Raw genomic sequence first — 17,153 nt, forward strand, 5'->3', positions numbered from 1 at the left:
GTAACAGACAAACCGAGTTGGTTTCTTCTGGCTCTTCGTTTCCGGTCTCGTACTCGTTCTGGTGACTCGGCCTCACTCAGCCTGTATCTCGCGTAATTCTAGCTTTTCCTTCTCTGAGCCAGGAAAACCCTAGCCATGAACGCGCGTGGATTCGCAAAACGTGCTTTTTGAAGGCGAAGTTGGTGCCAAAAGACACCGTTTTCGATAATTGAAAAATCTCAAGCTCTATGCCTGGTTCGACTCGACTCAGCTTGACTCTTGGCTCCAAGGTTGGTGAATTTTGCTCGCCGCATCTTGCTTCTGGTTTATTTTTTAACAACTAAATAGCACAACTTGGCGTTTTGAGAATGGAGGAGCATTTGTGTGTTATGACATTGCCTTTTATCCTTTTTCGGGGAAGTGTAGGACCTACTGATGAAATCATAATTTATAAGTTTTTAATTGTTGTGGTAACGTTATCTCTGGATTGTCAGGTATGAAACTATGCATGAGTTGGGTCAGTTGCGTTATGCCAAGTGTAGTTTTTGTGGGTTGTATTCTGAATGGTTTCTTTTGTCCAAAGAAAAGTTTGGTCCTCAAATTGAATTTTTGGTGCTTGTTTTTTGAAGCTACAATGGGCATGTATTGCTTTCAAAATTTCCTCTGAGGTCTATAAAAATAGGGTAGATCAATTACTTTGCATCCTGCAGATTGAGCACTGATTAGCATTTTCTTAGTACAATGTTGGTCTCAGCTTTCAACTCTTCCTGCATCTGTAATTAACGTTTTTCATTGTTTAAAAGAAATATTGTCATGAACTATCAGCAGTCAAGCTTTACCTATTGTGGCTCATTATTTTCGTTGATAACATTGTATTTTTTTAATATATTTTCTTAATTAGAAAATTGTTACCGGTGAGAAGGTTTACATGCCATTGAGCTCAGAACCTCCAAATTAAGCTTTCATGGGCCTGCCACGAAGGGTTTTTTTGTTTTTGTTCTAGTTGAACTTCAATTGTCTTTGGGAAATGCTCTTTTAATTAAAATTTCTGGATTTTTTACTTGTAAAATATTTGCTTCTTAAAGTTCTTGTTCAAGATTTTAATGGCATATTACTTGATTTTGTTTATTCCTTAGGTTTACTTATAAATTTGCCTATTAGACCACCTTTTTGTTGAGAAGAAAGGCTGCCCTTTTTGGGCTTGGAATACTTATAATATTAGGCTAATTTATGCATATATCATATATGTAATCCATGTCCGTTTTAGCCATAGGGCGGGAGACATATTGGTTTCCTAGCATTTAATACTTGTCAATTTATCAATCTACAATACTTCTGATGGCTCTCCCCATAGTCAATATTTGCTCTGCTTTCTTTCTTGTATTATATGAATGAAAAATAATCCGAGTTTTTAAGATAGTGATGTGCACTTCATCAATCTCCTGTACAGGCAAATAATTCAGGCAACTTCCATTATTCCTTCCGAAAGATGAGCATTAGGCCTATTTTGTAGTCCTCACAAGGAAAACCATAAAAGTGAGTTTATCATTCATTGTCTTGTCATGGATGTTGAAGCAGTGGATGATGGAGAAAGCAGTGATAGACTTGAACCTCATAGGGGCCGGAGACAGAACGCAACTGTAAATCTGGCTGGAAGAGAAATAATTAATCATAGTGGCGACGCAGATATGAAACCACAAGTGGGCATGTTGTTTGAAACAGAAGATGCTGCAAGATCATTTTATGATGCATATGCAAGGCGAGAGGGTTTTAGCACCCATGCAGGTCAGTTCAGCCGTACAAACCCTGATGGTCCAATTGTAACTTGGGACTTTTCTTGTACTAGGGAGGTATTTAAAAGGAAGAACATAGAAAGTTGCAATGCAATGCTTAGAATAGAGAGAAAAGATGCCAACAGCTGGATTGTCACAAAATTTGTTGAGGACCATAACCATTCCCTAGCCTCCCCTAGTAAGGTACGCCACCTTCGACCCCGTAGGCATTTTGCTGGTGCTACAAGGAATGCATCCGAGACATTCAATGCTACTAGTGATGCTTATATCTCAACAGATGGGAATCGTGTAGTTCATGAACCAACTCGTGTAGTCAGGAGTTCCTCTCCAGTAGATCTAAGTTACCGATCCAGAAACAATGGTCCTTTAACATATGTAAGACCTACTCGAAATAGGACCCTTGGAAGAGATGCTCAAAATCTTCTGAATTATTTTAAGAAAATGCAGGCAGAAAATCCTGGTTTTTATTATGCTATACAACTTGATGAGGAGAACCGTATGACGAATGTGTTTTGGGCTGATGCAAGGTCAAGAGCAGCCTATAACTACTTTGGTGATACTGTAGTTTTTGATACTATGTATAGACCAAATCAATACCAAGTCCCATTTGCTCCCTTTACAGGAATCAATCACCATGGTCAAATGGTTTTATTCGGTTGTGCATTACTTTTGGATGAATCTGAGTCTTCCTTTACCTGGCTATTCAAGACATGGCTATCTGCTATGAATGATCGACCTCCTGTTTCAATAACCACGGACCAAGATAGAGCTATTCAAGCTGCTGTTGCCCAGGCCTTTCCAGGAACTCGCCACTGTATTTGCAAGTGGCACATTTTGAGGGAAGGTCAAGAAAGATTAGCTCATGTTTACCTAGCTCATCCTTCTTTTTATGGAGAGCTGTATAGCTGCATCAATTTCTCCGAGACTGTTGAGGAATTTGAATCAACATGGAAATCTCTGCTAGATAAATATGAGCTTCAGAAAAATGAGTGGCTTCAGGCAGTGTTTAATGCTCGCAAACAGTGGGCCCCTGTTTATTTCCGTGGCACATTTTTTGCTGCTCTTATTTCAAGCCATGGGGTCAGTTCCTTTTTTGATGGCCATGTGAATCAACAGACAAACTTACCTTTATTCTTTAAGCAGTATGAAAGAGCTCTTGAACAGTCACTGGAAAAAGAAATAGAAGCCGATTATGATACAATTTGCACCACGCCTGTGTTGAAGACTCCATCACCAATGGAACAACAGGCTGCAAATCTATACACAAAGAAGATTTTCTTAAAGTTTCAAGAGGAACTGGTGGAAACTTTTGTGTATACTGCTGACAATATTGAGAGTGATGGTGTGGTCAGTAAATACAGGGTTGCAAAATATGAACATGATCACAAGGCATACATGGTAACTTTAGATGCTTCTGAATTGAAAGCAAATTGCAGCTGTCAGATGTTTGAATACTCGGGCCTTCTTTGCCGGCATATTTTGACTGTATTTACTGTCACAAATGTTCTTACGCTTCCACCGCACTACATATTGAAGCGATGGACAAGGAACGCTAAACTTAGTAGTCAATCAGATGATCAAATTGCAGATTCACACGCCATTGAAACTCTCACCCTGCGTTTCAACAGTATATTTCGTGAAGCCATTAAACTTGCTGAAGAAGGAGCAGTAGCAGCGGAAACTTATAATGCCGCAATGAATGCTCTAAGAGAGGGCGTGAAAAAGGTTTCTGGTGTGAAAAGAAACGTTGCAAAAGTCAGAACTCCAAGTGCTCAGGGTAATGGAAGTAGTCAGGAAGATTATAGCAAGAAGAGCCCTTTATCTATGTTGCAAGATCCAGTGTCGCATTGCTTTAACCTTAATGACATTGGGCTTCCTGTTGCTGATCTTAATCAACCTAGTATGGCTCCTGTTTCTATTTATCGCAATGGTGGTCCTCCTGATAACCCTGTATGAATCACTGGAGACCGTGATGCTTTAGTTTATTTACTTCAAAGATATACTGATATTTGCTATAACCGGATATCACTGGCTGATGTAGGTTGTTCTTATATATTTCAAATCTATGAGTTGGGTCATTGAAAATAAGATTCAATCTCAAGCAGTAAAGCAGCAATGATCAACTTGAAGGTACGCAAATAGGTGCTTTGTGTCCTCAATTGCAGTCTTTTCATATTTTCTATAGTGGCAGATACGAGAGACCTTAACTCATTTTCTGACGCTTTGACTACGTATAACATGGAATTAATGTATTTTATCGTTAGATGATAAGCATTTAGAACACAAAATTATGTTGTCGTTAGAAGATGATAAGCATTTGGAACACAAACTGGATTTTCATTAAGAAAACAGTCTACTAGAACTAGACAAGAATAAGAAAGAATCCCAGTTATCCACTTCTAATAGCCTGGGAGAATTTACAAACAATGCAAGGGAATTCAAAATACTTCATGAGCCACCGTAAACACCCAAGATGGCACTTTTATAAAACATGCGATAGATAATGGCTTAGTGGCTTGGGATTGTTGCTCCCTCTTCTTTTCAATTTTCCCCACTTCTGTAACTCAGTGGACTGATTGTAGTCCCCTTCCTTCACTCTCCTATTTGTATGCCTATTGTAAGTCATCAGTGGTCTTGGTCTCTTACCGAAAGAGGTTTTCACGTTCTAGATTCTCATTTAATGTTCATGCTCTCTGCATGAAGTCTTTTCCCTCTGTGGATCATCTCTATTAATATATGGCTTTCTATACCCATGTACCTGTAGTGGTTCTGTGAATATTCTTTTCTTGCTTATAATTTTTTTCCTACTGCAGCTACAAGATTATGGCAAGAACCCTCCAGCAGAGAATGAAGTACAATTCCGGGTAACAAGGGTCACTTTGGAGCCTATGATGAAATCTATGGCTTATATTGGTCAGCAACTCTCCACACCAGTCAATAAAGTTGCGGTCATCAATCTGAAGGTATACAAACTTGGATCCTGCCTCTTTCGAACCATTTTTACAATCTCAAGTTTTTTAGGCGCAATAATTTGCTCCTTTAGATGCTTTCACCTCCTATAAATTAAATCTCAAAATGGGAGATGGATGAGAATTCAAACTTTAGGGTTGAATTATGGTTGCCAGAACATAATTTAAGCATGTTTCAAAATATTGTAATTAAAGTAGCAGTCATTAAGCCGCTAGGGCATGGGTAGTTTCTTGGATGTCTCTTAAGTTCAAGCCTCCATGCTACATTGTGACGCAAACTTACATAATCATGAATAATAATTGGACATATGAAATTCAAAAACAAACCATATGTATGGATTGAATGATGCTGAATAATCAGGAACTCTCCCCCGCCCAACCAGGGGGGAAGAAAAAAAACCTCCCTCAAAAGGATTTGAACTGAATAATCTGTCTTGAACTTGATCATTACCTACTACAAGTTTAGAAACATACGTTCCTCTAGTAGAAGTCAAATGAATGTTTATTTGATCTTGATGCTTGTAGAGCCTTAAAAATTAAGGCCCTTTCTAAGGTAAAGGCTTTTGTTTGTACTTTGTACTGAACTACTGTGCTTGTTAACAGAATTAAATGTTACGTATGTACGTGTTGGTTAATTTGGTCGGGGAGTTATAGCTGTTGGAATCTGATGGAAACAAAATGAAAATGTGCTAAAATTGGAATAATTACACCAGTGTAAAGTCTGAACAGAATTCAACAAGGATGAAATTGAAAATGAAAAATAAACAGAAGACACTCTAGCACTTCAAGAGGCTAGTTTCTCGCAAATAACACTCACTAGTTGCTTACATTTCTCCTGTCCCCAAGACCTACATTATATGCTTCTCTCACGCACACATTCATCCCTCACAAGGCCCATGAGTTCGTTACCAGTCCAGCCATCAGTTACAGGTCCAACTGAATCAATATTTATTGTTTTGATATAATTGTTTGGAAGGAATAAAGATGACATAGTTCTGTGGTGATTTGCAGTTTTTGCTGTGTTCTTGTGTTTGGTTGAATGAGAGTGCTAGAATGTTTACTGGTGCTAGGCAACTCTAGATGACGTAGGGGGAAGTGTTACTTTTGCCTCTCTGTGACTTCTGGTCATGGTTGGTTAAATGGAATCCTTTTGACTGATAAATGTAAGATTGACCAGTATTGATATTTTCTTTCTTTTCTCCTTTCTCCTTCTCTGGCTTTATTCCTCTTTTAGGAGACTATGTTATCGTTCTCTCTTGTAAGTCTTGTCCTTCATAATAAAGCTTCTTTTTCTATCAAAAGCAAATATCCAACCATCCTATGTCCTATAATGGAGGCTTTTTTTTTTTTTTTTAATGATGTAAATAATTGTTCTTTTTATGCCCACACTTGGTCTTTCAATGTAAATAAAATTTGCAGATCATTTCTAATGAAGCAGATCCTTCTTTATCCTCTGCAACACGTTTAGTTTATTTTGTTACGAACTTGTACATGATAAGATGACCTTGATCTGAATTGGGAACGCTAGCAGTTTATAGGAGTAAAGGGCGGCTTGAAATGCTTTAATACATGGTTTCCCACTCAAACATCGTGGATGTGATCGAAATTTTTACAGTATAAGTACTTTAAGATGGTCGTTGTGCTTGTGTGTGACATGATCTTAGGCCTGTTTGAGATAGCACGAATTAGGATTAATTCTGTTCTTTTTCGTTTGTTTGAGACTCTGATCAATCCATAATGAAAGTAAGAAATTGGATTACATATTTCGAACATCTCCATTATTTCAGTAGTGATTTTTTATTTCTCATCTTTAGATAGTTAAATATGCTACTTAATAATGCAATCTGAACAAACATGTCTTTGGTGCAATTTAAGATTCTTGGCGTCTTAGCTTATGCATACTATTGTAGGCCCCCCGGAAAAAAAAAAAAAAAAAAGAAAGAGACTTACGCATACTATTGTCCTTTTTTCAGCTCCAGGACACAAAGACAACTACTGGGGAAACAGAAGTGAAATTCCAAGTTTCCAGGGATACACTAGGTTCCATGCTTAAATCTATGGCCTACATCCGCGACCAGCTATGAGAACTGTAAGAAGTATATTTTCAGCTTGTCATTTCTTGCCTCCTCCTTTCCCTTTTTCGGGGATTTTGAAACTCACAATCCCTGTGGCCAAAACCCAAAAAAAAAAAAAATGATAATAATAAGATAAAAAGAAAAAGAAAACAGCAAAAGATACAAACTTGCACCCCCACCTCCTCTAGTTTTTTCAAGTCATGGAAACTTCTTTCCGTAACGTAATTGACAACCTGATTCTATATCCTGTGAACTTCCTTGGAAATTCCTCGTAGCCAATTGAATGTAGTATATATTAAAGCTAGAGGAGTTGAATGCAAATTTTCATTTTTGAAAATCTTGGGGAGGCGAATGTAATTTACTCTAAAGATAATAATTGAATGTAATTTACTCTAAACCCTACAGGATTCTTTGTGCTGGTGGTTGTCTACAATTTTGATTCCTCTTTTTTTGGGAAAATACCACTTACGGACCTATGTGACTTTCCTTGCTATTTTCATTGCAGCAAATGAGTAATTTGGAAGATTGAATGGGAGACGAAGTGTCCAAATGGGATGGATGAAGGATACTCTCAGATCCATATGCTAAAAAACATGGTATTATTTGAGGGATTGCTGGTTGATCATCACTTCGCTGACCATTCAACATAATTATTAGGTGTAGTTTATGACTTACTGCATCCATTCCCATCAACCATGTCTATACTAGAATTAGGGGGTGTTTGGGTAAGAACAAAATTATGGTTTCAGAAATGCTTTTACGGTATACGAAGTAAATATGTGGAGGAATTTGTCTCGATTTGCAGAAAAGTACTTCTGAAAAGTGATTATGGGGTTATCCAAACACCCTTTTAGTTTTTTTCTTCTTTTTCTTCTTTTTTTTTCTGTTCCACCTGTCCATCCTTACGCACTTCCCTCTAAGCTTCCACATGTAGTACATTTGTAGATGAAATTCTGAAGATCTTGTATCCACTGCGGAGCTTTGTATATATCTCATTTTCTGGCTAAAGATGGCTACTTTTTGTCCCCTTGAGAATGAGGCCTTCCCACGTGTCAATGGCCAACGTTGACGCAATTACTACAGTAATCTTCTGTTTATATATTTTTTTTTGGGGGTTGGGAATACTGTTTATTTCTGGAGTTGTGATACCCTGCTTCGGTCATATAGATATTTCCCCTGTTTGAGAGTAGTGGTCAAAGAAGCAACCATTGAAAGAAGAGACAGCATATTCCATGCTCGAGGAATTGGCACGTTTGTAGTGTAATATTACAGTTATATCCATCCCTTATGTTGTTGGTTCCACGTAGGAGGGGCAAATTGGTGGATTTTGTAGATATGACAGTAATAGATGGCATATTCATTGATATTGTTTAAGATGATGCACATAATAAGTGCAAAACCAGAAAAGCAAGCTGTAAGTGATCTTTAACCCCTTGACACTGTGGAGTGAAGTATTCTATAATAAAAGAAGATGAGATAGTATTTTTGCCGTTGAAGTATTCCTCCGAAGCATTATTTATAATTCCATATAATGTCCTTGTTGAACTACAAAAGTTGTAGCACCGTGGTTCGTGCGGTAAACTTGAGTTGAATCTTAGGGACCAATAAAAGCTATAATTTTAAGTTCTCCTGAAAATAGCATAACTATTGTTGATAAAATTAGAGTTAATATAATTTTTAATTCCTAAAATTTACCTCCTAACTCTGATTTTCATCCTTAAATTTCAAACCATAAATTTTTATCTCTTAGTCAACAAAATAATCCAAGTTTCATTAAATTATAAGAATCAATGTTTTATTTTTTTAAAATTAAGGAGTAAAAAACTTTCGGTTTAAAACTTGAAAAATATAAACTTAAAGAATCAAAAATTAAATTAACCTATAAAATTGAGTAATTAACTATCAATCAACAAACCAAAACATTGAAACTGAGATGAAGACAGGATAATATAGTAGGAAAGCTAAAACCTTCACAGTATAACTGATGAGACAAATATAATCATAATAAACAAGTCCATGGGTCTATAATTGAACATCCCTACAACCGAAAAATGATTTCTTGAAGCATAGTGCTAATCGTACATAACAGGTCCCCATAGGCACCGCGCATGGTGTCAACAGAAAATAACATTTTATCCCTGCGATTTCTGCTTACAAATACAACCGCTCAGTCAATAAATGTGTGATGAAGATCAAACAAAGAGCCCACCAGGATTACACGTCAACTATCCTAATAAGACCAAAATGATGGCGTTTTCTCAAGAAATCTACAAACCTAAACTGGGAAAACAGTAAAGTAACCTCCTGAGGTCAAATTCCTCATATAAGATTCTTGAAACAGACCCAGAAAAAGAAAGTAGAGCAGACCAGGCCCCTCACTGAAAAGGCAAAAATATATTTGACAGGATCTTGCACTTCTGTGCTAAATGCCCCCATCTCGCCCTGAACAGCCTTCTACTGGCCAAATACGTTGAACTGTCAATCCAAAAGGAGATATGCTCTATAAACTCCGATAATCTATCACAGTGACTTCATCCTCTGGGGCATCTAGATCTTGATAACTGCACCACAATGACAAATTGGCAACCGTAAATACAAGACAAAGGTCAATCACAGACAACAAACCGTTGTATGCATATATACCCAAGCATATCATGATTTATTTGCGTTAATCAAATCTTAAGGCACAATCTTTTCCTCACTGGTCTACTTCCGACTAATGCTAAAACCCTCCCTCTCCCTCTCTATGTGGATATCTAAAACCTTCTCTCTTTTAAACGAGTTCCCTGATGATGGACAAATCCGGAGCCAAATAAGCATACTCAGGCCACTAAACTAGAAAGGGAAAAAAGGGCATAAAACATGGGAGGACTGAGGAAGTTCATAACAAGGATCATGGAAACAGAAGAATGTATAAAAAAATGCTATAAGCAAACATCTGAACAAGGTCCATCCAGGATATTTTACCTACGCATCCGCCGAGGATCTGGTCTAAAAGCTGGGGGAACGGCAATTATTGGTGCAGGACCACCCCCACCCATGTGAGGACCAGATCGCATCTTTCTTCCAGAGTTATCATATGATGATGGTCCTTGATCTCTTAACATCTGCATTGCAACTTCTGGGGGAGCAGGTACGAAAGGTCCTAAAGGTCTGTGAGTTACAAATACAGTAAGTCCTGCACTAAATCAAAATAAATACAAAGAGCATCAGAAATAAAAGAATAGGAAGAGCAACCAACCCTGCACCAGGTACAGGCATCAAGACTGGTGGAGGAGGGGGCATGTCTGCAGTAAATGGAGCAACAGCGGATCCTGGGTATGCATCATACATTGTTTCATCATGGTTTCCCATGTCAAGAGCTTTAGACTGCCGATCACGAGATGGGGAGTTCTCAGATCTATCCCCATCATTTATTCTGTCACTCCGATCATGGTCTCTTCGATTGCCACGATCATCTCTTAATCGACCTTCAAGGCCTAATCTACGCTTTAGTGGTTTGTCTCTCTACAAAAACATAGTTACCATAAGAAAATAAAAATATATCCATCATGACAAAGCTTGTTAATAAGAAATAAATTACTATGCTTAAGCTATAATTCCTCAGGTTTCACATCAGACATGCCCTCAAGAGAAAAAGTAGCAGATAATTAAAATTAAAAAATTTCACAAAATTTGTAAGTTGCTCATAAACTTTAGTCATACTTTCCCTCTTGGCATATAACCATGCGCAGAAAATATGATCAATACCTGAGGTTGCTGCATGACAGGTACCCGCCGGGAGCATTTGGATCGCTACAAACACAGGAAAGCCACTATAAGTAAATATTCCCAGCAACAATGGGTGGGAGAAAGAACCAAAAAAATGCTTACTTCATGTAGTTCTGAAAATAGAGATCCTCACGAACTTTTGAAGTTAATTCCATCACGAGGTCTGGGTGTTTAAGCTTGAGATGTTTGTGCACAAACTCAGCCGCATGAAAAAGCTTTGTGCAGCCCTTGGCCCCACAACCATACTTCCATCCATACTTTTCATCTCTAATTTTTCTAACATGTGGATCCAACACTTCAACTGCCGCAGCATCTATCTTCTCCTTAGCAGTCATAATTTCCAATGGATCCTGACCATTCAACCTTTGCTGCCAAAATGAGTCAACTTTCTTTTCCCACTCGGACCCAGACCCAGATTTATTTGTATCATCATGCCCTCCTTCAGGCCTCACATGCCTAAAACCCTTAGCCTCATTAGTCTCAATCATGCCATAATAATCCACGCCATGAATCCGCCAAAGATATGTAAGAAGCGTGTCCAGGAGTTCAATGCCTTCTAAGCCCTTGACAGATGTCAGGCCCCGTATGATTATTATGGGGCCAACAGATCCACTGTGACCCTTATCATCACTTCTATTGTGATCACTTGTGGATAAAATATTATCTTCGATTCCCTTTTCAGCATCAAGCTTGCGTACAAGGGCCTGAGCCTGTTCAATATCCATTTGTATCCGCCTAGGATCAGAACTGATTGGATGAGCTTTTGGAGCAGCTGAAAAATCATTATCTTTATTAGGTCCCCGGACATGTCTTCTTCGTTTACCGCCAGTGTCTGCTTCCTCCTCTGAATTGGGCTCACTTGCTTGACCTGATTTGCTGGCTGAAGTGGCATTCAGACCAGGATTTCTAAATTGGTAGTAATACAATGCATGCAACATTAGAAGATTAACAAAAACGGAAGAAAGGGCAGATACACAGGTGTGCATACAAAGAGTATGGGATCAAGAACATACAGATCTAGAGTTCCACTTTGCAAATCAAGCAAAAAATCCTTGGCCAGCCGTCGGGCATTTTCATTCCTCCTGAAAGATGCACCAGATAGGATTTTAACACATGAAATAAATAAGAGCAAAGTTTTTAATCACATCACCTTTGCCCTCTTTTTCTCTCTTTCAGAACTATCTGGGGGGGGGCGGGGGGGAAGACGCCCACATACAAAGGAAATAGCAATGCTCTTTAAATCATCAAGTCATGAAAATTATTGGCAAGTGTTTTTTATTTCTCATACGAAGTGAAAAATGTTAATTTAATAATGACCGGTTCTACTTTCATTGGACCAACAAACCTTGAAGCAATGCCTCCATAGGTTCATTGACTGGCCTAATCTTTCATGCACTTGTTGAAAAATACCAAGTTCAACTCCTCATAAGACAGTAAAGTCATTACAGTCTTACCTGTCGATCACTGTTAGTAAATTCATGGGATGATATTTATCTTTCAACCTGGAACAAAAATGAATACATAAATAAAATAAGATTTCTTGCACTTGTTGAGAAATATCAGCAAAATTTTGCTAGTCATAAAGCTGTACCATTCCTCATCCTTGTGAGCATTGAAATAAGCCCGTTTCTGTGTAGTGATGTACTCAGATTTGTACTCTTGATACCTAAAACAATGAAAAAGTAAATGCTAGTTAGTCAATGAATGTCCCATGAATTCTTCAGTAACAAAACAATTACAAATGAGGCAAAGGATATTCCAGAAACATACCTCCGCTCAGCTTCAGCTGGCAGTATATCATCCTCAAGCTCCTGAATGAATTGCTTATAAGACATCAAACCCTCCCTGGAAGAACTCACAGAATCATCATATGGACAGACTGAACTCTGTGTGTGTGTGTGTGTGTGTGTGTTTACGTATACACTGTCAAATAAACAGTAATCTGCAAGCAGTGCCCGCATTTGAAATCATCATTTCACAGTATAAAAATAAAATTCTTATACCAGATTATTTAAAAAATCCTCAACACTATAAGCTTTTGACATAAATTCCCAAGTCCTCAATGATTAATATACAAGTATATTTGCATGTTTGATGTGTTTCTTACCTAACCTACATTTCCATTGACAATATTCCTTAATCTCTCCGTGATGAAAAGTGTATAATAAGATGCATGACATGCAATGATATGAAGCTCACCTTTGTGCACTGCCACCTGGCAAATCTGCAAAACCGCGATTTGGTTCCATGTCTGCAGAAATCAGGCGTGCAAAACATATGAAAACAAACAATAATGAGTAGACTGTTTATGACCAACTAGCATAAGACAACAACCCTTATTCTAATTAAATTGGTCATACTTCATTGTGCAGTTAAATGTATAAAAGCCTACAAAGTAATTGAAAGTTAGAAAGAGAAAACCTTCAGTTGAAACATATATAACAGAGGAAAGAAAAGGAATATTAAAATTCCTCAGAAAGAGATATCAAATTTTTGTTTAGCAGAATGTTATGTAATCATAGAATATTGGATTGGGGTTATGGGGTGGTCACTAATTCAATAAGCCACGTGGTTATTAATGTGCTAACTAATCCAAATCACAGCATGATACATGTAGACATTGATTGTCACTTGAGTGCTTGGATATTACGTGTAACATGAGTTATTATGCTTGATGTGATATTGTATTCAGAGTGGACAGAATGATCAGCATAACTAAGCTAGATTCAGAACGAAGCAAGATACTTGATTAAAAATCATTTACATTACACAACATGAAAACCATGATTCAGTTCTGGTAACATACCTGACATCCCATTTTGATACCCTGGTACCGATCGGTGACCAAATCTGCCATAAGGCCTCTCATCAGCATAACCAGGTCTTCCACCTATTCCACGTTCATAGCCACTAAAATAATCATAGCCAAATCTGCTTTGTCCAAATAATAAGGTAATGTGAGGAAAATATCAAAACTTCAAAACTAAGTGTGATGAATAGCATAGGGTAGTAAAAGGTGGGAAGAGGATTCAGAAGGGCACAAATTTAAACAGGAGAAAGGAAACACAAAGAAGTCAAACATACTTGTACACACTTTTCTAAAGCAACAAACACGAAGGACAAAACCCTACCATCCAGTGCATCTACTGAATAAAAATATAACAGAGATAAAACAAAATCAATATAATGGTACATTGTTTCTTGTCATATACAACCCATGCTTTCGAAAAGCAAGATATTAGAAACGCGAGACTAGAGAAGTAGGCAGACACAAAGAGTCACCACAACTTTAGATGTAAATGACCGAGAAAACTCTGCAATTTCTTTAGGCAACTTACATGACTTATTGTGAAACATTCCAGAGAGAAACACTCAGTTGAAAAAAAAAAAAAAATCCCTGGTTACCACCTTGAAAAAAACACAATGAACTTTTTCTTTCCTCTTTCTAAATGACGACAACATATACACACATGCATAATTTTTAATGGAAATAACATGTGGCTAAAATAAGTCATGTAAGGCTGTAATAATAGCCTCATAAGGGCCACCAAAATGACCAAGGTATCGATGCATCTTGCTCCTACCCTAGTTAGCATGGCTAAGGAATTGATTAATTACTCAATAAATAAATGAGCAGCAAATTCAAACTAATAAACTCGAACAGCAACTGCAGGGGGAACTAAATAGAAGAGATATATCATAGCATTTCTTTTTCTCTTTTGAACCAGATTTGAAGTATAATTGATTTCCCACAATTGGCACTCTTTAGAAATGAGATAGAGAATACCTATTATATAGAGTTCAAACTTGTAGGAATGATTTACAATAATTTCTCTAGTTTTCAGTTCCATGCATTTATTTTAAACTTAACGACATAAGCAAATTGCTGTCTATGCCTGGAAGTAGACACCCATCAGCTCCATCAAGTACATTAGCAAGTAGCTCATTATTTCAATCCAATTCGCCTACTTACTAATCAATAAAACTACAGCAGTTTCAATTAAGTGTAGAAGCAATTAAACAGGCTAAAGCTCCCTTAACCTGTCATCAGGTCCATATCCGCCACGGGGACTCCCCCTTCGGGATCGCTTATAGGGTGGAGGGGAGCGCCGAGAAGGAGAATAACGTCGGTCACGATACGGGCTGGGGCTTCGACGGCGTTTGAAGTCCCTATCTCTGTCTCTCGGAGGCGGCGGGGGCGACATATTCCTGTCATAGAAATCACCCCCACGTCGATTCGGATGTCGATCATAATCCCTATCATCCCTTCTATCCCTGGGATCCCTATCCCTTCTCCGGGGCGCCGCTTGTGGAGGGGGATGCGACTGTGCTGAGGTGGTCGGCGGAGGCGGGGGTAGGTCATCATCCCCGGCCGCAGTGGCAGAAGGCGCCGGTGCCAAAGCAGTAGCCGGAGTAGCGGATGGCGAAGCCGAGGAAGGGGATTTGTCGAGAGAATCGGGAGGAATGTTCATTACATCCGCCATGTGAAGATAAGGAAGAGGAGAATGATAGCTCTAAAGGGATGAGCCCTAGAATACCCTAGAATACAGGGAAAGAGAGCGGAGAACAAGAATTGGAGAAAATTGGCAGAGAAAAGGGAGCTTCGAAACCCTAGAGAGAAAGGAGGACAGTATCCTTGTGGCAATCGTCGCCGTCGTCGTCGTCTTCTTATTCCTCTACGGTCCAGGGGGGTCACGTTGGAGCTTCGGACTTTGCCTTTCTAGCATATCCAGCGCATCAGGGTGCATAATAATAAGGATGATAAGTTAACATGTACGGGTTGATTTGATGTCACATCAATTGTTTATATTTATAGTTTTTTTAATTTATTTATATTTATATTTTCTTAATCATAATTATAATTAAGTAGGAAAGGAAAAATATTAAGAAAGATAAATATAATATTTTAAAAAATATCATAATTTTTATAATTAATTAATAATTTATTATTTAACTCTTTTTAATATAATTAAATTAATTAAATATGTCTTACATTAAAAATCGGAGAAGTATGTACATACAGACACACTGTGTTACATATGTGTGTGTATATATTTTGCCAACACACGGTATGTATATACACCATAGAAAAATAATGCTCTTTTTTTTAAAAAAATTAATTCCTTAGTTTTACTCAATATTTATAGTTCATGTTCCTTTTGGGTAGGTTGAAAAGATGAGAGAGAGAGAAAATGTGAAACAGAAAACTAGACATAAAATATTATCACCCTTTCTAATTAGATATACGAGAGAAAATATATTAAAAAAAAAGAGTAAACATCTAAATAATTAAAATACCCTTCTGTGTAAGCATATATCATCTTTAAAATTAAATCAGACATCACAATGCATCGTTCTAACCTTACTATCATCATGTCAATTTAAAACCAGATTATTTGGTAAAGATATATTTTCATGATATTCTATTTTAAAACCTAATTTTTCAAGATAAAAATAAAAAGAGATAATATTTTGAAATTAAATATAATAAAAGAAATAAACAAATTATATCTCATCTAACATTATTAACAAATATTAAAAATATAATATTAAAATGAATGGGTTAAAATGGACATGATAGCGTGAGTAATTGATTTGATGAAAAGTGTTAATTTTTTAAAGTAAAAATAAAATGTTGATAATTTTTTAAAATTAATTATAACAAAAATAAATTAATTAATTAATTAATAAAAAGGGGACAAAGACGGAAAAAGGAGAAAAATTATGAGGAACGAACATATCCCTGAAAGTATTTGAAGTTTTGATGAAAGCACACAGGAGAAAAATGAACAAGTAAGAAAAAGAATGCGTTCACACCGAAAAAAATAAAAAAGCAGAATATGATTGTGCCTCTGAGGGCCGATAATCCAAAACAACTTTTCATCCAATTTTCTACGAAAAAGTAAAAGAGAAAATGCGATAGCTCTTGTACTTTATTTTTTTCTCAATTTTTTTTCTCTCATCCAAATAAGAGAAAATACACATCTCCCCTCATTTTTTTTCTGCTTAGTTTTCTTTCCTTCTCCTTTTTCTCTTCATCCAAATAAGGTGTAAATTTTTGTAATTTTTATTGGTTTTGTATTTTTTAAGAGAAGAAGGGGTCAAGTTGTTTATATTTATTGGTTTAAGTTTTTGGAACAACATGGCAACACTTATTATTTTGACACTGTAAAACGTTAAAATACGTGTATGTGCTTGTAAGTTTACTTGTGATATTTTGAAAATTTTTGTATAAGTTTTTGTAATGTAAATTTTTATATAAACACTTACTACTTCGTTATTGTTAGTTATTAAAATGCGTAGATAGACTTGTAAATTTGATACAATGAATATAAATAATTTAACGTAAATTTTGACTGCTATTTTATTATATCCATTAATCTCTACGGCTAAAATCTGTTACTTTGAGCTCTCGTATTGAAAATGAGAGATTGAAATTGAGATTGTAATTAAAAAATTATGAAAATAGTATTTAGCATAAGTAATTGCTTATTATATGGATTAGACAAACCATGAAAATTGGACTGGGGAATATCACATCTCCCCATAGTATTCTCCAATCTACG

At 36.9% G+C, this 17,153-nt stretch overlaps 1 protein-coding gene and 1 pseudogene across 1 annotated transcript; one reads left to right on the forward strand and one right to left on the reverse strand.

The window, feature by feature from the left end:
* Positions 1 to 7,594, forward strand: LOC114757689 (protein FAR1-RELATED SEQUENCE 3-like; annotated as a pseudogene).
* Positions 7,595 to 8,769: 1,175 nt separating this feature from the next.
* On the reverse strand, positions 8,770 to 15,319 carry LOC114757686 (serrate RNA effector molecule). Its single transcript, XM_028946767.1, is given in 13 exon segments — positions 8,770 to 9,377; positions 9,784 to 9,969; positions 10,058 to 10,323; positions 10,567 to 10,589; positions 10,592 to 10,611; positions 10,690 to 11,493; positions 11,601 to 11,669; positions 12,042 to 12,089; positions 12,179 to 12,253; positions 12,358 to 12,432; positions 12,787 to 12,838; positions 13,394 to 13,518; positions 14,629 to 15,319. Coding segments are annotated over 13 exon segments (2,247 nt in total). The 5' UTR covers positions 15,072 to 15,319; the 3' UTR covers positions 8,770 to 9,316.
* Positions 15,320 to 17,153: the final 1,834 nt, after the last annotated feature.

The sequence above is a fragment of the Neltuma alba genome, unplaced genomic scaffold (genome assembly GCF_004799145.2).
Source record: "Neltuma alba isolate B1F8T4 unplaced genomic scaffold, ASM479914v2 tig00010616_pilon, whole genome shotgun sequence".
Classification (NCBI taxonomy): domain Eukaryota; kingdom Viridiplantae; phylum Streptophyta; class Magnoliopsida; order Fabales; family Fabaceae; genus Neltuma; species Neltuma alba.